At 37.3% G+C, this 24,243-nt stretch overlaps 1 protein-coding gene across 6 annotated transcripts in view; it reads left to right on the forward strand.

Moving 5' to 3' along the window:
- The window catches only part of CNOT4 (CCR4-NOT transcription complex subunit 4), a 141,450-nt gene that overhangs the window by 53,603 nt on the left and 63,604 nt on the right, over positions 1–24,243 (forward strand). For all 6 annotated transcript variants that reach the window (XM_046020276.1, XM_046020278.1, XM_046020277.1 and 3 more), the window contains exons 2-3: positions 8,503–8,768; positions 17,260–17,457. In XM_046020276.1, coding sequence (XP_045876232.1) covers positions 8,595–8,768; positions 17,260–17,457 — 372 coding nt within the window. In that variant the 5' untranslated portion in view covers positions 8,503–8,594. The remainder of the gene's footprint in view (positions 1–8,502; positions 8,769–17,259; positions 17,458–24,243) is intronic.

Raw genomic sequence — 24,243 nt, forward strand, 5'->3', positions numbered from 1 at the left:
AACAATGCCTTAGGACATGAATTATTTCTCAGCTTGATCCAAAAAATTGGAGCTCACTCGAAGGGATAGTTCTTGGGTCAGAGCTTGAAATTTGTACTGACCCCAGGAGGGTTCACCTAGCTGGTTTACAGGTTAGCCTGTATCTGAATCTCCTCCTGTTTGCCCTTCACTACAACGCCCTAGGTTTTGAGATGGCCCTTAGGCTTGAACTTCACACTCTGTTGTAGACAAAGTCAGCATTGGAACAATGTTGGATTGGAACAGTCTCCTTGGAAAAAATTCAAGATTTATTGGTTTTAAGTCCTGCTTCATCTTTCTGGCAAAATCTTTGGCTCTGGAATTGCATAGTAGAGACAGTGATGTGCTCTTCTCTCTGTGTGTCATCCCCAGTTTAGGAACTGAGGACTTCTTGGAAGTGTATATGGTGGTAGTCTCAGGTCACCTAATCTTGCCTGTCTTGGTGTGGGACTTCTGCTTTCCAAAGTAGCTGGGTGAAGGACAGTCTGAGTCCTAGTATTTTCAGCCTGCAGCCTGCAGCAGCAACATAGGACCTCTTTCCTGTGAGTAGCAGTTAAGTGGAAGAGAGATGCACTTACCTGGAACTTAGCTTTAGCAACAGGTAGCTTTGAGCAGAATGAGAAATGCTAATATCCTGCCCCTCCTGGGAGATTGCTCTTGGACTGGTAGCTGTGGTGAGAGGGCACTCTTTATTCCTGGCTACACCAGTCTGAAGTTTCAGCCTTCCTTAGCCGGAAGGGGGAAGCAAAGAGAGGAACTAAGTAGGTTTTGGTTCAGATACTACATAGTCTTGCTGTTTTTCCTGAGTTTCAGATTTTCTTGAGAAAATGTTTCTTCATTTGCCTCACACCTTAGGGTCATTTTTGCTTATTGGGTCACTAATGTATCCCAAAGACATAGACTAGAATTTGAAAGACGAGCTGAATAACTGTTTATTGACTCACTCAGTAAATGAAGATAAAAAAGAACTGTTGTAATGCAGTAAAAGTACATTGGTCAGCTATCAAACGTTTCTAATAAAGTGAGAACCTTTTTGAGGAGAAGGAATTAGGGTTATGATGTACTGGATACAGTTAGAACAATGAGTTAGCTTTCGTGATAAGAGAGCCTAAATGTGCTTTTTTACCTTTTGTTTTTTAAACTTTCCCCTTTAAAAGACTAGTTATTGTTAAGTTCTGCCCACTTTAAGTAGTGGTAGAAGTCTATACCCAAGTGGTTTAAGTTAGATCTTTCTTACTTGAATCATTTTATTATTTTTTTTTTAAAGATTTTATTTATTTCACAGAGAGAAATCACAGAGAGGCAGGCAGAGAGAGAGGAAGGGAAGCAGGCTCTCCGCTGAGCAGAGAGCCCGATGCGGGACTCGATCCCAGGACCCTGAGATCATGACCTGAGTCGAAGGCAGCGGCTTAACCCACTGAGCCACCCAGGTGCCCCTTACTTGAATCATTTTAAATGTGTATGGAAACTTTTTTTTACAGGACAGAAACTTGTAGCAAATCTTATTTTTTCTTTAAATTGGATATTACACATAAATGATCAGTTTTTTAAATACATTTTAATTTTCATATTGTTAGATTTTTAGAAATATATTTGTATGCAAAGATTGCATTTTCTTATTGCTTTGATTTGAGTGATTGGTCATCTTGTCTGTCCTTGATTTCTTTAGCTGATAAATTGGTAATTTTAATAACAGCTCTCCCAAAATCAATGATCATATTCCTCTACCTGCAAATGAATGCATCCAAATTAGCAAATTACTTTTTTTTAGTATTGAATATTGCATCATAAGTAAATTTAAAAAAAACTCTTGCTTTTTCAGTGAGATGTTCAGAGAAGTCTGTTATGTCTAATATGTATTTGCTGCATATGGACTTCAAAAGACTGGCAGTTTTGTTCATTGTCCCTTCTAATAGGTACCTACACATTTATGGATGAATAAATAGATACTTCTCTTCCCTTCCCTTCACTTCCCTTCCCTTTCCATCCTTCCTTCCTTCCTTCCATCCATCCATCCATCCCTTCCTTTTCATCTCCTTCCACTTACAAATAGTTTCATGAAACCAGCTGTTCTGAGGTTTTTGGATATGCTAATAAATAAGACAGTGTCTTCCCTCCTAAGAGTTAATTTCTACTGGGAAAAGATTCTGTTCATCTTCTCCTACCCTTATCTACCTCTTCTTCTTTAGCAAATGCTTAGGGGACATGTTATAGTGTGTTTGAGATGACTTGGGTGCTGATTTTGATTTATATCTTCTGCAAGTAAAATAATTTACTAAATGAGGAGCACATTGGTGGAGAGGTCGAAAGCAGTCCCATGTAATTGATTCTTTTATATGTAATGAATCTTAACCTTTATGAAGGAGACTTTAAATTCTTAGGTAGGTATTTTTCTAAAACATAAATAAGCTTTCCCTCCTGTTCCTAAAGGTAAAACAGACAATCTTGAGTTCCATAGTATATGTATATTCATGATATATGTATACTGGTACTTTGGTAGTGAATTTAAAATGGTGAAGTATTGTTGTTGATATTTAGGCAATCAGCTTACCTTGCCTTTTTTTTTTTTTTTTTTAATTTGACAGAGACAGAGATCACAAGTTGGTAGAGAGGCAGGCAGAGGGGAGAGGGAGAAGCAGGCTCCCTGCTGAGCAGAGAGCCCGATGTAGGGCTTGATCCCAGGACCCCTGAGATCATGATCTGAGCTGAAGGCAGAGGCTTTAACCCACTAAGCTACCCAGGCGCCCCTTACCTTGCTTTTTTATTTAGCAAATTGTCCATAGCTAGTGTTCAGTCTCTTTTTGCTTTGGTGTAGTTTATTATATAAGTAACATGCTTTGTGAAATAGGTGCCTAATATAGAAACAGTGGATAACTTAGAGTGTTGTATATAGAAACAGTGGATAACTTAGAGTGTTGATTCCTATTTTTGAAGAGGGTTGTCAGTCATAAATGACATATAACAAATAATGTGTTCCCATTTTTTATTATTTTTCATTCATCAACTAAGTGAGTACTTGCTGTTTGCCACCAGCCATGTTGTTGCTGCTTGGTACACCATCATAAAGGTTATGTATCAGGTAAATCCTCTGCTTTCCTACTAAAGTTGCCATTCTAGTGAGATTGGACTGGTTGTTAAATAAGAATTTTATCGTTATAAAACAGTGATTAAGTAAGCTGTGAGTGGTGTGGAATTATACTTAAAGGTTTTTAAAAATGTTAGTTTATAGTTCTTTGTATATATATAGAGTATATGTTTTTTACGGACACTTAAGATGCTATTCTGGATGCTTTTCAAAGCCTCTCTGTGTGTGTATATTTCATATCTATAAACAGCTCTCTATTACGTGTTCTTACAGTGTATTTTGGTTATGTAGTATATCCAGGAGTATAATTTGCAATGCAGTGGAGTTACATCATACATATATTTACCTTATGATAAAATCAGCTGTGAGATTGGCAAAAAATTAAAGGATTAATGACTAAGGAACCAAATAAAAAAGTTTTCTCGAAAGTGCTGCTTATACCCCCGTTTAACTGTGTCTAGTGTATATTTTTTTATTGATTTTTTAAATAAAATGTATCCTAAACTTTGTCGTTTTAAGTATTTTGAAGTGGACAGTTAACAACATTCACAGTGTTGTCTAACTACTACCACTTTCTGTTTCTAAAACCTTTTTTATCATCCCAACCAGAAACTCTGGTAACTCCCCATTCTCCCTCTCCCCAACCCTCTGGTAACCTCTACTCTTCTTTCTATGTCAGTGAATTTGCCTATTCTAGATACCTCATGTCAGTGGGGTCATACGATACTTGTCTTTTTGTGACTCGCTTATTTCACTCAGTGCAGTGTTTTCAAGGTTCATCCACATTGTGGCATGTATCAGAATTTTATTCTTTTTATGGCCACATATTGTCTGTGTGTACACTACATTTTCCATTCATCTGTTGATGGACACTTGCGTTCCTTCCATCTTCAGCTGTTGTGAATAATACTGCTTGAACATTGCTGTACAAGTATCTCTTCAAGTCCCTGCTTTCAGTTTTTGGGGTATATATCCAGAGGTGGATCATAACGCTAATTCTGTATTTAACTTTTTGAGGAACCACCAAACTGTTCTCCACAGTGGCTGCAGTACTTCACATTTTACAGTATATTTTTATACAAATATATTCAGCAGTGTCCTAGTGCAAAACCACGTATGCAGCACTTTATGAGTGATTTTTGAGCATGGTTTTGAGTACAGGATTTTTTTTTTTTTAAAGATTTTATCTATTTATTTGACAGAGATCACAAGCAGACAGAGAGAGAGGGGGACGCAGGCTCCCTGCTGAGCAGAGAGCCCAAATTGGGGCTCGATCCCAGGACCCGAGATCATAACCTGAGCCAAAGGCAGAGGCTTTAACCCACTGAGCCACCCAGGCACCCCGAGTACAGGATTTTAATTTTGTGTACTTCACTACTCTTTGGTGTTCCGGGAGCATTATATTTATGTCAGAATTTATACTATGTTGTGGTATTAGTTGCAGTTGATATAGAGAATAAGAACTCAGATAATGAGGTAGATTTTCTGTATTATTGACTCTTTTGAAAAAATAATACCATTTTCACTTTTTGGAAATAGGCGTTTCATACACAAAGATAATGCAGCTGCAACTTCAGTCATGGTTATTTCTGTCTTATCATGCTGGAAAGGGGATGGGTTCTGAAGCTGGTGGTCACTTTTGATTTGTGTGTTTTAACCCTTAAGAGTTTCCCATGTAGCCTCAGTTTCACCTTTTATAAAGGATATAATGTGTTCTTACCAAGTCACTGTGAGGATTAGTGTATGTGAAAATGAACTTTTCCAAAATTAATTACTGAATCAAAACTAATCACTTCTGTCCTAAGAACCCCCCCACACCTCCTCCAGGAAGTCATTGACTTTACTTTCCTTTTTCATTTAAAAACATCTTTTCTTTCTGTGTCTTATATCTTTATAAATCTTATTGTTTTACCTCATTTAGTTTTTTATTTTAATATACTATAAATATAAATACATAATTTATACAATATACAATTTTAATATAAATACTAATATTTATGAAATAAAATTATTCTTCCTTAAATGAAAATTTGAGCTAAGATATTTGGAGAAGAGAGAGTTTATTTCAAAGCTTATTTTATTTTTATTTTTTTAAAGATTTTATTTATTTATTTGACAGTGAGAGATCACAAGTAGGCAGAGAGATGGGCAGAGAGAGAGAGAGGGAAGCAGGCTCCCTGCTGAGCAGAGAGCCTGATGTGGGACTCGATCCCAGGACCCTGAGATCATGACCTGAGCTGAAGGCAGCGGCTTAACCCACTGGGCCACTCAGGTGCCCTCAAAGCTTATTTTAAAGCTTGATTTAGTGGTGTTATGTAAAAGGAATTCCCCCATATTTGAATTTTCATTTAATTTTGCATGTCTTAGCATTTCCAGATGAATAAATTGAGTCCTAGAGCTTTTTGATTGTCTTATCCAAGATTATGTAGCTATTTAGTGGAGGCATGAGGCAGAAATCAGCTCTTTTACCTTGTATTCCAGTGTTCTACCACATTAGACTGCCCTCCTACATTTTACCAATTCTGTGATTTCCTTTGGCAACAGGCTTGCATGGTGTCTCTCCGTGGTGCTAGAAGTGTACAAGTGCACTTGCACTTGTATTAACCACCTTAAGGGATTTCTTGCTCTTGTTCCTTTTTACTCCCTCTAAACTGGAAAATACACACTCTTGCAGACCTTTAAAAAATTTTCCTACGGGTGCCTGGGTGACTTGGTCAGTTAAGCATCTGCCTTCGGCTTGGGTCATGATCTCCAGGCCTCATGTCTGGCTCCCTGCTCAGTGGAGTTTCTGCTTCTCCCTTTCCCTTCTCCCTCTGCCCCTCTCTCTGCTTGTGGTCTCTCTCTCAAATAAATAAAATCTTTAAAAAAGTTTTTTTTTTTTTTTTTTTAAACAAGCAATCAAAAAGCAAGACTTCAGTATGTCACCTTTTATTTATGGTCATTTAGTTTTTGGAAAGCTTTTCAATTCGTAAGTCCTGGCTGTTTACCTTCCAGCATCCCATAAATAGCCTCACTAAAACTCAAGCAAGCTATTGTAGAGGTAACATCATGTAATCAAAAATATGTTAGAAGTGTAGATAGCACCTCAATTAGTTTCCTGTTGTTGGAAATTATGTGTGAGTTTGCTTTTTCTGCAGGTATAGTTTGGGATATTCAGGTTGGAGGAGCTATTCAAAATCAGCTCCAATTTTAATATATGAAGAAACTGATTTTATATATGAAGAAACTGATAGTAGCAAAATTGAGTCTGCAAACCAGGATTCCTGAATTGTTTATAAATATATATACCATGTCTTTAAAAAAAATTATTTTGAAATAATTATAGAGTCATAGGAAGATTTTCTTTTTCTTCTAATTATTAAAAGTCAGATTTTTTTTTTAAAGATATTATTTATTTATTTAACAGACAGAGATCACAAGTAGGCAGAGAAGCAGGCAGAGAGAGAGAGAGGAGGAAGCAGGCTCCCCGCTGAGCAGAGAGCCCGATACGGGGCTCGATCCCAAGACCCTGGGATCATGACCTGAGCTGAAGGCAGAGGCTTTAATCCACTGAGCCACCCAGGTGCCCCTAAAAATCAGATTTATGGGATGCCTAGGTGGCTCAATCGGTGAAGCATCTGCTTTTGACTCGGGTCATGATCCCGGGGTACTGGGATTGAGTCAACATGGGGCTCCTTACTCAGTGGGGTGCCTGCTTCTCCCTCTGCCTTTTCCCCCCACTGCTTGTGCTCTCTCTCTTTTTCTCTCTCTGACATAATAAACAAATAAAATCTTAAAAAAAGATTTAACTTAATTTTTCAAAAGATGAAAATAATTCATAAGGTTTGCCATTTTAAATACAAAAAGAATATTTTGTAACAAATCAGATAATACAGATTTTTCTAAAATAAAATTTTGAAAATAAAATTAATTTCAAAAAATCTACTTACCTCCATTTTATCTTTTTTTTGATAAGGCAATGTTTTGGTGTGTAACCTTTTATGTGCTTTATTTTCTTAGAGAAATCAAATATATATACATACAAGGTTTAGATATTTATGTGGAAGTAATTGTGTTGGTCTCCAGCTTTATTTATTTATTTCTAAAGATTTATTTATATATTTATTTATTTATCCACACTGAGCATGGGCCTGATGTGAGACTCGATCCCAGGATCCTGGGATCATGACCTGACTTAAAGGGAGATGCTTAACTGATTGAGCCACCCAGGCATCCTCAGCTTGATTTATTTTTTTTATTTTTAATCTGTTTTTAAGATTTTTATTTATTTATTTACTTGAAAGAGAGTGCAAGCGATGGGGGGTGAAGAGGGAGGAGCAGAGGGAGAGGGCGAAGCAGACTCTGCACTGAGTGGGGAGCTCGTTGTGGACCTGGAGATCACAACCTGAGCCAAAATCAAGAATCAGATGCTTAACTGACTTAAGTGCCCCATGTGCCCCTCCAGCTTGCTTTAAAACAAAACCAAAAGCAAAAACCTGACAACTATATAATAGACATCTTCTCATTTAAGATATCCAGTTTATGGCTGTATCATTATTTACTTAATGATTTCCCAACTGATGGACAGTGAGTTTGCAGTTTTATACTCTAGGAACAGTGCTGCCAAACAGAGCAAAAGTACCTGATGCACAGATGTGAGTATTTATGTGGGATAGGTATAAAGGCATGGTTAGCAGCACAGATTCAGGGGCTAAGACTTGCTGGAATGAATCCAGGCTGTACCATTTAAGAGCCAGGCAACTTAAGGCAAGATATTTTTTGTGCTCTCATTTTCTCTGAAAGAGGTTTTAGATCAGTGATAATCTTTACTTTCTGGGGAGACTAACTTCTTTGATAGGCTAATGGGGGACAAATGCTGTCTCCCTGTTCACTGACCAAAGAGGTTGATCACCTTTTCATGTGTTGTAATTATTTGTAATTCTGTGAGTTACTCATTGTCTTCAGTTCTCATTTTGACTTAATTGCCTTTTTAAAATTGCTTTGTGAGATTTGTTTGTATACTCGACCCTAACTCTTCACTATAGTGAATATATCCTTTACTCTGCTGCTTGCCTTTAATTTTGTTTTCTTTTTTCCGCATTACTAAGTTGACCATATCTTTCTATGCAGATCTATCTTTAAAGTAGGTAGATCAGAATTTTATTATTGCTTATAAACTGGTCTATCCTTACCATATTGATTTGTAAATGTCACTGTTACTAAATATTAAAATCTCATAAATTCATGGTTCTGTTTCTAGAGTATTTAGGTTCTTTAATAGTTTGTCTATTTTTGTACCCATGTCAAATTTGTGTATTGTTTATTCTCCTAAAATGTGCTGTGATTAAGTACATTCCTGATGGTTGAAATGCCATTTTTTCCCCAGTAGTAAATAGTATACTTTGTTTCTTCTCATGCAGGTCTTTGAAGTTCTACAGTTTAGTTCTCAGTGCTGAACTTCCTTCTCCCTTAAGTTATTATAAACTTTTGCTGCTGTTTAATAAACGTGAAGATGTCTCGCAGTCCTGATGCGAAGGAAGACCCTGTGGAATGTCCTCTTTGCATGGAGCCCTTGGAGATAGATGATATCAACTTTTTTCCTTGCACCTGTGGCTATCAGATTTGCCGATTTTGTTGGCATCGAATTCGCACTGATGAAAATGGGCTTTGTCCTGCGTGTAGAAAGGTAAATACTTTAGAGTAACTTTGTATACGGTTTTTTTGTCCCAAACATATAAGTAAGTAGATTTAAAAGAATCTACAAACCTCAGGTGATTTCATGTGTAGCATTTTTAAGATAATAATGAAGTAGAAAGATACTATATGACCTTGGTAAAGTCATATAACCTCTCTGGTTGACCTTTAGCTTTCTTATCTGGAGAGATTCGCAAGATCAGTAGTGCTGGATATTTAAGAGAATTACGAGTGGAGAGGCAGTGGATTTAGATAGGATAGTGTGAATTTGGAAAAACACATTCAGCTGGGAGGATATTCACTTTAATTTTCTAGTACAAAATAGGAAAAAAGTTTTGACATTTATTAAGAGAGGTAATGGGTTAAAATGACAGAAATCCTTCTTCAGAAGATAATAGTTACTCATTTGTTGAGTCTTTACAACAACTCTATGCTGTAATGCTATCCCCACTGTACATGAAACTAGGCCTTTCAAGTAACTTATCCACAGACATCAGCTAGTGGGTAGTAGGTTTGGGATTCAAAGAGTCTTTTCTAACTCTAAATAGTTCTATGATTTTTAATATTCTGGGTCTTGTTTAAATAAGCAGGCCCAACAGTTACAATATAGTGAGTGACTTAATAGAGTGAGTAGGATTGCCACATTTGTATTTTGAAGGACTTTGTGATCTAGAGGTTAATGCAAATATCTTTTTTTTTTTTTTTTTTTTGTCTTTGGTTTTCGGTGTCTCTTGATATGGTTTAAACTTTTCTGTTGACCCATTTCAAAGAGCTCTTATGTTCATTACTACAGATTTTGAGAAAGTAGGAATGTGTTTCAGATACCTAGAATATTTAAATTTCATCTCTCAATTTCCTCATCAGAGAGCTTATATCTTAGAAGGCAATGCATTATCCAGTTGTTTTTTTTAATCTAGTGGGCATGTAATATATATTACATGAATGAAAAAAGGTTATATCTACTTAAGTGTTGAGTTTATATACAGTATATTTAGTATATGTAATGTAATAGATATTTATAATGTATATATATTATCTTTTTATAAGGTTAATGTATTTTATAGTTTTGGTATTAGTTAATGTATTTTAGGAATGTGAATGAAAATCTTAATATTAGCTTTGGTCAAAATTTATAATAAATTTGTGTTAGTGAATTTGGAGCATTCAGTCGTATTTTAAAAATTGGCTCCTGGCCATTCCATAAGAAGACAATTATATTGAACTATTTTGTTGAAAGTGTTGAAAGGTAATTTTCATTATAGCCTGAAACTATAAGGCTTGCAAAGTTGTTTTACTTAATAAGTTTCTCTTTTTTTCTTTTTGTGTGCTATGAAGAGGAATCTTAATAAAAAGACCACTTATTAAATAGTCATTAGAGAAAAATCAATTATTTGGGGAAATGGCAAAAAAATTCACTTCACTTTTAGGGGATTACCTAGAATCACCTTAAATTCTTAGAAAGTAGAGAAAAAAGTAGAAAAATTTTAAGGATAAAGCAAAATAATTTTAGCAGAGCTGGTGATCAATAAAAGTGTGCTTTTCTGGGAAGACAAGCAAGTATGAAGAATCGGAAAGGCAGTAGACCATTGGGATCAATTTTAGTAAAGAAGCATTAGCTTAAACATACTCAGGATAAGGATGCTGAGAGAAAATAAGAGTAGTGGTGCTTTTAAGATCCTGAGGAAAATATCAGTGTGGTTGCTTCAGTGTTGCATTGGAACAGGATATGGATCCAGCCTAACTTTTATGCCATGTAGCAGAGACAGATGTTCTCTAGCTGAAACACTGGTTATAAATTTGGGTCAGAGCCTTAAGGTGAATGGAGATACCCTGGAGGAACTAAGACCTCCTATGCTCAGAAGATGAATTACTGTTAAACTCTGTCCACCAGTTTGTCCTCTTTGCAGTCACAAAAGAGCATCCTGCAGTAGACAGAAATAGCATTTATAGACTAGTTGACAGAGTTCTTTCATGTAAAAACGTGTTAAGAACAGAGAATTAGCAGTCATTTCAGGAATACCAGCATCAGTACCAAAAATCAGTAAATAAAAGAACCTAACAGAGGTAAGCAAACAGAAAGAAACATTTAAAAGTGTCATTGGTGGGCGCCTGGGTGGCTCAGTGGTTTAAGCCGCTGCCTTCGGCTCAGGTCATGATCTCAGGGTCCTGGGATCGAGTCCCGCATCGGGCTCTCTGCTCGGCAGGGAGCCTGCTTCCCTCTCACTCTCTCTGCCTACTTGTATCTCTCTCTGTCAAATAAATAAATAAAAATCTTAAAAAAAAAATAAAAAATAAAAGTGTCATTGGTGCTTTTTTTTTTTTTAATATTTTATTTATTTATTTGACACAGAGAGAGAGAGAGATCACAAGTAGAGCAGCAGACAGAGAGAGAGGGGGAAGCAGGCTCCCTGTGGAGCAGAGAGCCCGATGCGGGACTCGATCCCAGGACCCTGAGACCATGACCTGAGCCGAAGGCAGCGGCTTAACCCACTGAGCCACCCAGGCGCCCCCATTGGTGCTTCTTAAATAAAAGAGAGTGGCATATCTATGTTGTAGAAGGAATATATTTTAAAGAGCAGAGCAGATCAGAGATCTTGCAAATGAGCAGTCTTATGGGTGGATTGAAGAACAGAATGCAAAGTTCAAGAATTGTGTTGTGAGGTCATTTCAACATTTGGAGGAGATTTGGTGGTTGAATTAGTAAGAAACATATACAGATCTAATCAGACAGTTAACTGTAGGGGAAACACAAAGCTGTACAAGAGAAGTAAAGTAATCATATTATGCTGCAATGGCTTAGATATGTTTTAGAGGTTGACATTTTTTTTTCTCTCATTCAGATATATTGTTACAGCATCATTTGTAGGAAAGACACTTTTTTTTAAGGTTTTATTTATTTATTTATTTATTTAAATTTTATTTATTTATTTGACACACAGAGAGAGATCACAAGTAGGCAGAGAGTGGGGTAGGGGGGAAGCAGGCTCATCGCTGAGCAGAGAGCCCGATGTGGGGCTCAATCCCAGGACCCTGAGACCATGACCCGAGCCGAAGGCAGAGGCTTAACCCACTGAGCCACCCAGGCGCCCTTTATTTTTATTTTTTAATGATTTTACTTATTTATTTGACACAGAGAGAGAGATCACAAGTAGGCAGACAGGCAGGCAGAGAAAGAGCGGGGAAGCAGGCTCCCTGCTGAGCAGAGAGCCTGATGTGTGGCTCAATGCCAGGACCCTGAGATCATGACCTGAGCTGAAGGCAGAGGCTTAACCCACTGAGCAACCCAGGTGCCCCGGTTTTATTTATTTATGTGTGTGAGAGAGAGAATGAGAGAGAGAGAGTGCATGAGAGGGAAGAAGGTCAGAGGGAGAAGCAGACTCCCTGCTGAGCAGGGAGCCCAGTGCAGGACTCCAGGATCATGACACGTGCTGAAGGCAGTTGCTCAATCAACTGAGCCACCCAGGCGCCCTAGAAAAGAGTCTTTACTATTGAATGGTTTTGAACTCTTTCTTAAAAATCAGTTGCTCATAAATGTGTAAGTTCATTTCTAGAATCCATCCATGTCCATCTGCAGACGATTGTTTCTATCCTTATGCCAATACCATACGGTCTTGATTACTCTAAGTCTTAAATCTGGTATGATAAATCTTTCAACTTTGTTACTCTTTATAGAATTTATTTTGGGCCTCTAAGACTTTAGCATTTCCACATAAGCTTTCTAATTAGTTTGTAATTTTGTGCAAAAAACCTACTGGGCTTTTGATTGAACTTGAATAAACAGATCAATTTGAGGAAAAATGACATCTTCAAAATGTTGGCTTATCTAGTTCATAAATAAGGTTTATCTTTCCAGTTTTCTAGGTTTTAAACATTTATAAAACAATGTTCTGTAGTTTTCAGCATATGGAATAGTATAGCATCTTTTGTTATATTTATCTGTAACTATTTTATGTTTTTTGAGTTTCAGCATGTGATACTTTAAAAATTCCATTTTCAGTTCATATATAGAATAATTGACTTTGTTAAATAGATTCCTTAGGCTTTTCTACATAAATGATCATATCTTCTGTGAATAAAGACAGTTTTACTTCTTCTTTTCCAACCTTTATGTTTTTAAATTATTTTTCTTGCCTTATTGCACTGGGTAAGCCCTCCAGTAGAACATTGGAATAAAAGTGTTAAGAACAATTTTCTTTGTTCCCACTTTAGTGGAAAGGCATTGAGTATTTTACAATTAAGTATGTTATTAGCTGTGAGTTTTTTGTAGATTTTTTAAAATCAGGTTGAGGACAGTTTTCCTTGCTAACAGAGTTTGTAATCACAAGTGGGTGTTGCATTTTGTCAAATGCCTTTTCTGTTTTTTTTAAATGATTATGTGTTTTCTTCTTCATTTTGTTGAAATGGTGATTTAGGTTGATTGATTTTTGAATCAACCTTCCCTTCCAAGGATAAACCTCATTTGATCATGATATAGTACCCCTTTTCTTTTCAATTTGCTAATGTTTTCAGAAAGATTTTTATCATATATTTGAGGGGTTTTTTGTTTTGTTTTGGCAGCAGATCATATATTTGTTTAAACAGATAAGCATTAGTTTTACACGTGTCCAGTAATTCCAGTAGCTTAAGTGTGTGAGGAATGTTTCTACTTGTTATTGTTAATGTTGTTTTCTTTCTTTATGTGCTTGGTTATATCTGTGCCTGCTTCCTGGTTGTTGTCACTGAATTATTTGTAGGGTTGTCCAGAGCCCAAGGTATATTTGCCCTCCTCTAGAGAAACTTTGATTTGGCTTCTGCTGGACCCTATAAACAGTGCCATTAGGGATTCCTCAAGCATCACTGTCGCCAGTGAGGCCAAGTATTAAGGTCTTAGGTCTCTAGGATGCAAATCTTCCACGAGGTTGGTTTCAGCAGCTTCTTCAGGATGTTTTTCTTCTTGTGTTTTTATCTTATTCTGACCTCTCTGTAGTTTGTTCTTATCCTGAGACTGAAATAGCCTTTTGGGGACAGGGCTGGGTCTCAGCTTAACATGGGATTGAGTTCCCCAAAGACTTGTCACCTTGGGCTGACCCTAGGCTTTGAATGCTGACCCTCCCTCCCCATTTTTTGTTACACAGACCTTACACTTATCTCTCTGGATTTTGACTTTTATACAGAAATTGGCTGGGAATTTCCCTACTGCAGATCATTATTTTTTCTAAGATAGTGGTTAAAAAACAAACTTTATATAGTATTTTTCATTGTTTCTAGGAGAAGGAAAAGTTAAAGCTATAAATGCATTTATTGGAAAACAAAGAACAAAAAATAAATTAGCTTATTCTACGTTAAGAAACCAAAAAAGAATAGTAAACATTGTGACAGTGGAAGCAGAGATTAAGCAGAATTTGCTGAAATAGAAAAAAAGTGTATTTAAATAAAAGTTAGATCCGGTTCTTTGAATAAAATAATATAAACAATAAAATAATCAAACTCTTGGCAAGTTTGATCAGAAAATAAAGAGAAAAGACAAAGATATATTAGAAATGAAAGTGGGAGGGGGTGCCTGGGTGGCTCAGTGGATTAAGCCTCTGCCTTCGGCTCAGGTCATGATCTCAGGGTCCTGGGATGGAGCCCTGAATCAGGCTCTCTGCCCCGGGGGGGGGGGGGGGGGCTGCTTCCCGCTCTCTCTCTGCCTGCCTCTCTGCCTACTTGTGATCTATCTCTCTGTCAGATAAATAAATAAAATCTTTAAAAAAGAAATGAAAGTGGGACCATAACTACACACATGGAAAAAAATTCAGTGATTACACTAGAGACTGTAAACCATCGTAATTAATAGTTTGGCAATTTACCATCAAATTAACACTATTAAAATATTTTATACATTAAAACTGGTTCTCCACAGTTGTCATATTTTGTATTAGTTTGATATATAATACACACTAATATAGTTAAAGAAAATTTTCCTGCTTGTACTTTTTAATTTGATGCTATATTCCTGGAAAATTAATATACGTGTTTTAGTCAAAAAGTAAACCAGATGTATTTTTTTATCTCCCATTTTTAGTCTTCCTCCCTTGCTCATCTCTTTGTATCAGCTTGTTAATTTTCTGTCATTGGGTTTGTAGAGTAGGTATTTATGATGGTATGTGTGTGGGGGAGCAACTGTCATGGAATGCACGCTTTTCCATCTTTTTCTGGAAACTTGAAAAGGTTTTTCTTGAAAAAACCTTGAAAAAAAATTTTTAAAGGAAAATTAACCATGCTGAATTAAATTCTCCATTCTAGAGAGTAGCTTGGCGTTCATTTGGCAAATATTTATTGAGCACCTAAAATGTGCACTACTGGCTTTATGTTTCATCCTGGAGAAAGACTAAGGTCATGCAAAAGTCACACCAGTTACCAAGTCAGCTGTTTTATATGCCTCCTACTCACAATTCAGTTGCGGTATGCCAGATAGGACCATTTAACTGGAAGGTTCAGATTTTTATTTTATTATTTTTATTTAAACTTAAAAAAAAGATTTTATTTATTTATTTGATAGAGAGAAAGAGGGAGAGTACAAGCAAGGGGAGTGGCAGGCAGAGGCAGAGGGAGAGGGAGAAGCAGGCTCCCAGCCTGATGGTAGGGCTCGATTCCAGGATCCAGGGACCATAACCCAAGCCCAGGGCAGACACTTAGCCGACTGAGCCACCCAAGTGTCTCTAACAGATTTTTAAATGGAAATCAAATGGTTTGGGTGCTTGTGTCCTCCAGGACCACTAAGAATTATGTCTGAATATTTAAGAACAGGATTTTTGGAGACCTTATGATATTACCAGTAGAAGCTGAGGAACATAAAGAGAAGTCTCACTTTTTTAATTGCCTTCATCATTAATCTTAGTGTGTCCACAAATTTGAGGGGTTTTGCTTTTGTGTTTTACACAAAAAGATTAAAGTACCTTTATGTTAAAAGCATAGCAAGATTTCAGGCTTTTGAATACTGTCTCCACTCTACCTTGTTCCTTCTTTTTTTCCTGACAACATCACTCTTAATCCCTACTCCTATATTCTGATAGGCACAATTTCCTATTTCTGGGATCTCTTCATGTACACTTAGCTATGATTGTATTTAATGTGTCCCCATCTTTCATTTATTATTAACTATTTATTTCTTAGTGGGGAGGGGCAGAGGGAGAGGGAGTATCTTAAGCAGGTTCCACAACCAGCATGGAGCCCAGTGCAGGGCTCAGTTTCACAACCCTGAGATCATGACCTGAGGCAAAAATCAAGAATCGGACATTTAGCGGACTAAGCCACCTACGTGCCCCTATTTTTTATTAGTAGTTATAATAAGTGACTTATTGAGTGCTTAAGTGTAGGAAACAGTTTTAATCACTTTATAAATATATATCTTTTCTAACTCTTACAGGAACCCTCTTAATAATGTTCTGTGATTCCTCTTTTACAGAAGAGATGACTGAGGCAGGCAGGTCACAACTTAGGGCCAAGGTCTCTCAGATAGTAAAGAGAAGCCAAGATTCAAAGCCAGGCAGTAGATTCCACAGCTCTTATTCGCCACCAGTGGCCTTGGCATTAACAGTAGGAATGTAAACAGTATTGTAATGACAAGAAAGGGGAAAAAATTACAACAGTGTAATTGCTAATGTTTATTGAGGGATTAGTGTGTGCTATTCACGATAATAATGGCTTTATGAGAGTTATATAACTGTTAAACCAGCCTTTAAGATAATTTTCATCTTACTATTGAGGATATTGACTTTCATTAACTTAAGTCCACGTGGCTAGTAAGTGTTGGAAACTAAAATCAAGCTCCTGAGCCAGAGTATCTATAGATTGTTGCTTATTTGCCCATTTATGTTCCTTTTAGATGGACAATGAATTAAAGAATAAGTACATCATTAATCTTCTAGTGCACAGTAGGTTTGCATGAAGTATTTGTGGATTGTAATATATAAACCTATGTTTGGATGAGATAACTTATACTCTTTGCCTCTTAACACGGGACCCTGGAAGCTTACTTTTCCTGTCAACTCTGCTAGACACTATGGGGAATACCACGATTGTATTTTTTAAAAAATATTTTATTTATTTATTTGACAGAAAGATAGAGAGCACGAGTAGGCAGAGGGAGAGGGGTAAGCAGGCTTCCTGACCATCAGGGAGCCTGATGCAGGACTCTATCCCAGGACCCTGGGATCATGACCTGAGCTGAAGGCAGATGCTTAACTGACTGAGCCACCCAGGCACCCCATGATTTTTTTTTTTTAATAAAACCTTAAGTTTTAATACTAAAAGTAGTCTGCGCTAAACTCTAAAAAAATAAGTATTTTAAAAACTATTTTATCTTAAATTTATCAAATAAAAATATTTCAGGCAATTAAAAGATTTAGAAAAAGGGAGGTGAAACAAATAACCACATACCCATCATCCAGAATGATAATGGTTGTTCATATAGATTATTTCTTTCCTTATTTAATGCTGAGTTCTGTGTTTTGTGCTTAAAGCCATATCCAGAAGACCCAGCAGTTTATAAACCACTCTCCCAGGAAGAATTGCAAAGGATAAAGAATGAGAAAAAACAGAAACAGAATGAGAGAAAACAGAAAATATCAGAAAACCGCAAACATTTGGCTAGCGTACGTGTTGTACAAAAAAACCTCGTCTTTGTTGTAGGTCTGTCTCAGCGCCTAGCAGACCCAGAGGTAAGTCCTCTTCTGTTTTCTTTGTCACCTTGACATTTTTTTTTTCTTTTTTGCCTATTCTATTTGGAAATAACAGCTGACCTTGCCTATTTGCAGGATTCCCCTGAAATTATTAAAACTTAGGAGAGAATGGGAAATGATTTTTTAATTATCTCTAAGGATCCAATGACCAGTTTTGATCTTAGGCAAGTGTCTTAATCTTTCCTGGCCTCATTTTCTTCAGTTGTAAAACGAGGCAGTTGAACTAGATCTCTGAAATCTCCTTTCGTGCTCATCATGTATGAAAGTTGGATAATGGTTGTTTTGCTATTCAGGCTAACATGTGACATGAGTACGCAGTTACTTTTTTCCTTAGCTCTATAAGGGGTTCACAGTGGACATGCAGTTACATAGTGCAATCCCACTAGAGATCTGTACTTTTTTAAAAATCCTGTCCACATAGTGATTCTTGGTTATTAAACAGTTATAGACCTGCTGCTACACTGTACCATCATTCTATATTCATTCATTTTAAGCCAATTTTGGGGAAGGAATTTGATGACTTCTTTGTCATTTGTTTGGAGGCAGGGGAGGCCTTAACACTTCTGTTCATTTCCTCTTTTTTCTTCTTTTACAACCTGCATTATAAGATTAATATTGAGCTCATAAGGTTCCCTGGTGCCCTTGGATGTACATCTGCTAATTGTCAGTTTCTGATGTATTAGGAGACGCTAACTAGATGATAGGAGAGCAGGTAGAAGCTGATTGACAGCTAGAGTGTTTCCTTCAAAGCAGGAGAGAGTTGGATTTGGGAGATCTTCCAGAAGTACTCCTTGAAAATGGTTTGGAGTAACGCTCGTCGTCATGGTACCCATAAGAGGGAGGATTATAGTGAATATGCTTAGGGAGGTGGTAATCTTCAGACTTGGCAAAGGGGGCAAAGGCCCCAGAGGAAGGAAATTTTTTTTTATTTTAAGATTTTATTTATTTATTTGACAGACAGAGATCACAAGTAGGCAGAGGGGCAGGCAGAGAGAGAGAGAGGGAGGGAAGCAAGGCTCCCTGCTGAGCAGAGAGCCCGATGTGGGACTCGATCCCAGGACCCTGGGATCATGACCTGAGCTGAAAGCAGAGGCTTTAACCCACTGAGCCACCCGGGTGCCCCCCAGAGGAAGGAAATTTAAGGACTCTAAAAATTGATTTTCTAACAGTCAATTTAGAGAAATAACGCATATTTACAGATGATGAGTTTACCATGTGATTGAGACTGTGACGGGGTCAGGATCAGAAGAAGAGAAAGTCAGGGAGACCTTCCTAAGAAGCCTTTATCATTGGCAGTAATATCACTGGCACTTCCAGAATGGCTTAGAATTAAGTCCAGGGATACTGGTATTAGTGGGTGGCATGAATCCTTCAGGAGACCAAGTTCTTTCCAAAACCAAAGGGGGCTGATCTAGAGTTCTATAAGAAAAGACTTCAGTAAGAGCTGTTAAGATGAGAGCTCATTTTAGGCCTGTGACTGAGCCTCAGCAGCCAGTTCTTTCTTTTTGTTTTTAATTCCTCAGGCAGGCAGATCCCAGTTCCCCTGTGACCATTTTCTTGAACACCACTACAACTTTATACACTAGTCCTTCTGTTCGCGCCTTTCAACTCTGCCTTTTTTTCTAATCAGAGGGCATTTCTTGCCTTTGCAAGTTTTTTATTTTATCTTTCTCTGTTTACTCCTGCTAAACTTATTGATTACAACCTACTTTGGCATTTCTGAAACTCCTATTCCAGTAAACTAGTGGAACTTTTATTTTGATTTCACAACTCCTGGATATGCATGTACTTGTTTTTGTTAATACATCCTGCCTGGATCCTGTCACCCATAGTACTGGAGGCATATGGGGAGCAGCACCTGAAAGCTGGCCAAAATCGAGCTATAGTCTCAGTCTGGTATTTGGATTATAGGTCTCCTGTCTCCCCTTTAGATTCTGTGATTTGTTCTTACTTACATAGAGGCTTCGTTCTTCCACTTCAAATGACACGACCCCAGTAACATTAATCTGAAGAAGTATTACACAGAAAAATATTAATCTAGGTGGTGACTAGTGAGAGAGGGTACTTTATCATGAATCTAAATGTGCCCTTAAAAAACATTCTACTTGTTTTATACTTTTGAAATCATTGTTGCTTGGTGAGAGGATAGTCAATTTTTTTAAACATTGATTTCTCTTAAAACTCTAGGAAGACCAGTGTTTTATTTATACAATCTTAATACTTCTAAATTATAACAAATTCTCTCAATTTATTGCATAGTCTTTTCAGTTTGGAAAACTTGAAGTTGGCTTCATTAGAAAACTTGGTTTCAAGTTGTTAGTGTAACTTTCAGGTCAAAGAAGATCCCAATTTACTTATTTTTGGATGATGAACAATTTGATATTTGAGTGAATTCTGATTAGAAAAACAGAGTTCAGGAAAAATTCAAGCTTATTTTGAAAATGACTTTTGTACATCAGGAAACTTAATACCAGGATTGATGGTCAAATGTATTCATTTATCGATCAATAAAAAAACTATTTTACTTATTTATTTTTTAATATTTTATTTATTTGAGAGAGAGAGCAAGCATAAATGAGGGAGGAATAGAGGGAGAGGAAGTAGCAAACTCCCCACTGAGCAGGGAGCCCCCCCATGGAACTTGATCCCAGGATTCCAGGATCATGTCCTGACTTGAAGACAGATGCTTAACCGACTGAGCCACCTGGGTGCCCCCCCAAAAAACTATTTTAGAAGATATGGTAGGTAGTTAGAGGCAGTGATTAGGGGTAATCATCTTCCAAATCCTAAAATTGCAGATTTACTGGAACCTAATTCATTCATTTTATAAATTAACTCTTGAATACTTACCATGTTTTAGGTACTTTGATGTTGGAAATAAAATAATTTAGCAAGCCAGACACAGTCTCTACCCTAAACTAACAGACTGTTGGTAAGACAAGATTTAAGTACTTTTTTTTTTTTTTTAAGATTTTTATTTATGTGAGAGACAGAGAGCACAAGTGTGGAGGAGAGGGAGAAGCATGCTCTCTGTTGAGCAGGGAAGCCAATATGGGGCTTGATCCCAGGACTCTGGGATCATGACCTGAGCTGAAGGCAGACGCTTAACCAGCTGAGCCACCCAGGTGCCCTGAATTTAGGTACTTGTAAGTGTGCTGGGGATTTATAATCAGGGAAGTACAAAGTTTTTTGGGGAACATATAACAGTGGGAAACTTGGCTAGTATAGAAATCCACAAAAAGCCTCCCAGAGGAAAGGATAATTAAGAATTACTACAGAGGGAGCCTGGGTGGCTCATTGGGTTAAACCTCTTCCTTTGGCTCAGTTCATGATCTCAGGGTCCTGGGATCTAGTCCCACATCGGGCTCTCTGCTCAGCAGGGAGCCTGCTTCCTCCTCTCTCTCTGCCTGCCTCTCTGCCTACTTGTGATCTCTGTCTGTCAGATAAATAAATGAAATCTTTAAAAAAAAGAAAAAAGAATTACTAGAGATTGGCTAGGCAGCAGATAAGGACAGGAGTGTCCCATATATGTGGTGATCCAAGAGAGCAGCTTGTTTGAGGAACTAGAAGACTTTATAAAGACAGAACCATGTTATTTTACAAATGAGAAATTGAGGCATAGGGAAATTAAGTGACTTTGTTATGTGACCTGGGATTATGCAGCTATTTCATAGAGCCAGGACTAAGAACCACCCCCCTCCCCAACCCACCAGTTCTTTAAAGGTCCTGTTCCAGTATATTTTACACTGATAATTGGTCTGGTGTTCATCCATTCACCTAATTTATCCATTCATCCCTTCTCTCTCTGCTTACCAAATTTTTTATTTTCTCTGTAGTATCCGTGAACACTTGACTGTGTTCCCAAAGAATATATAGGAAGACATTTTAAACATTAGGCATGCCATTGGACATTTATAATTCTGTCATGTGGCCTTTTGTATTCTATATTAGTATTAAAACCAGCTCACTGAAGTAAATATGTAATATTGACTATATGGATAATGTGATACGCAGGGTGCTTTACCTCCTCCCCATACTTCTTAATCACTAGAATGCTCTTTTGCTAGTTGTATGTTTAGGTAGAATTTGGAGTATTTAACTTAATTAGAAAGTTTAAATTATTCGAATTTCCCTTGCTGGGGCAAGCTATTTCTTATCAGCCATAGGCCATTTGCTAATACTTTGAGGCCCACCAATGTTCTTTATCCATGAAATTCTTTTTGTTCAGTGCTAAAACAAATTATTTTTCGGTTAACATTTATTGAGTACCTACAGTATGCTGGGCAGTATGTAAGACACCGAGTATACACTGACCAATACAAAGGTAGTCCTTGCTTATTTTCAAACTAACCATATAATAAAACATGAGAAGTACTCTGTGCTATGGAAGCACAAGAGAGAGCACCCGATCTTGTTGGGGAGGTATGTACTCTCCCACTGTCTTTGGGGCAAAGTGCTTCTGGTACAGGAACTGTACAGAATCTTCAGGATGAGAAAGATCTCAGTCTGCAAGTGATTTGTTTGGAAGATTAGAGTGCAGTGGTGAGAGATGAGGCTGGTGAGGTAAGTAGTAACATACTATGAAGAAAGGCTTTCTAACCGTGCAAAGGAGTTTGTACTTTATTCTAAAGGCAGTGGGAACCTATGGAATGTTCTTTCTTTTCTTTTTTTTTTTTTAAGATTTTATTTATTTGACACAGTGAGAGACACAGGGAATGGGAGCAGGAGAAGCGGCCTTCCTGCTGAGCAGGGAGCCTGATGTGGGACTTGATCCCAGAACCCTGGAGTCCTGACCTGAGCAGAAGGCAGCCGCTTAAGGACTGAGCCACCCAGGCGCCCCCTGTTGAATGTTCTTAAGAACAATGACATGACTAGATTTGTGCCTTGAAAATAATCATTCTGGCTCCATTCTTACATGTCAGTATAATTATACACAAGTTGTTATGCTGTATTGAAGGTGTTATACCCAAATACTCGCCAGAAACTATTTCCGTGAGTGGTTTTCAACCTTATCAGAGCCAGTACCCGTTTTTAAAAATACTTTGTAATACTCTTTGACTTCTATGAAGTGATTTCATGAAATAAAGAAATAAAAGGAATAAAAAGGAAATAATTTATAAAAAGACTATTTCTACATGTAGAATTTGGGTACCAGCACTCTAGTACTCTACCTTGCTATTCAAGGTGTGGTTTTCTGAGCTGGTAGATTAGTATCCCCTGGTTTCTTATTTTGTAAACTCAGGCCCTGCTTCAGCGCTACTAGATCTGAATATGCAATTTAACTAGATTCTCAAATGATTTGTATGCATATTCACGTTTGGGAAGTACTGTTTTTAAATACACAATAAAGTAGTAAGATGCTTGCATCTGTGTGCAGAATCACTATGAATGTGATACCTACAAAGGCAGATTGTTATAAGTATATGTATTGGCAATCCAGATAGTATGAAGAGCCAGTGATATGATTTTTCTGGAATAACTCTTGGTATAATTCTGAACAAAGCACCTGTAGTCGTCCCTTAATTATATATTATTTGCTTTCCTATAAATACAACATATGTCAGAACTGTAGGGAACTACTTTTGAGTTTATATATAATGTAGAATTTGTTTCTAGGTTCACATAATTATAAATAGGCTTCTCAGCTATATTAATGTCTTGTAGGACATTCAGAAGTTGTGCAGGACAATTCTTTATTGTGCTAGGTGAGCCAGAGCATTGTAAGCCATTCCTGGCTCCCATCCACTGAACATAAGTATTGCCTCCTAGTCACTTTGACAACCTCCCCCAATAAAAGCTCCCACAGATTTTTTTAAACGCTCCCTTGAATGCTGTCTTCGTTGAGAGCTACTACCATAAACTCACATGTGATTTGAGATGTTGATGCAGCGCAGCATATGACCAGCCTTAACTCTTGAAGCAGGTATTTGGCTCTGAAGCCCTATGCTGAGTTGGTGTGCATCCACTTGGAATATTGAGTGCAGTTCTAAACTCTACTAGCCAGGAAGCTTTTGAACAGAAACTCTTCCCTACTTATCAGCCCTGAGATTTTGCTGTGTACAACCTGGGGGTCATTGCTTTTGCCACTTAACAGCCTCATTTGTCTTGGGGGATTTGGTGGAAAAAAGATTGAAAACAAATACAGTCACTCATCTTATAATCCATTAAAATTGGCTATAGAACACGTAACAGCTTTATGCTTACAAGAACCTAAAGTAAAATGTGGTAAAAATAATTATGTTAATTAATTTGAAAACTGTTAAGAATGGATGGTACCTCAGCCAGACACTTCAAATCCTTGATTCTGTCAAATGCAGAACATAGTAGCTAAGTTGTAAGTATGTGAGAATGTTATCAAATTAAAGTGCTTGTAAAGAATACTTTGCACACACGTGGATAGCTACACACAGAAAGGTCTAGAGGTAATATAGGTCTATAGGTCCATTCTAGGAAAAGTACAAAGTTTAATTTTGAAGTAGCAAATTATAGGAGAGGTTTTTGTATCAAGGTATGTATTAGTCGAATTAGCTAAGGTCCAGTAAGTTTGTAAGAGAAGTTAAATGAGTACATGTAGTTACCACAAAGTAGAGGAAGTGACACAGGTACGAGGGGGAATAACCACCAAGGAGTGGCCAGGTAATAGAGAAAGAAATGTACAAATTTGTTTCCTAATATTTTTTCCATCCATCACCGCATACATGTTATTTACCAGGAAAAAGGAGGAAAAAAAACAGGAGATAATCAAGAAGTGGTAAAATTAACACA

The sequence above is a fragment of the Meles meles genome, chromosome 10 (assembly GCF_922984935.1).
Source record: "Meles meles chromosome 10, mMelMel3.1 paternal haplotype, whole genome shotgun sequence".
In the NCBI taxonomy this organism is placed as follows: Eukaryota; Metazoa; Chordata; class Mammalia; order Carnivora; family Mustelidae; genus Meles; species Meles meles.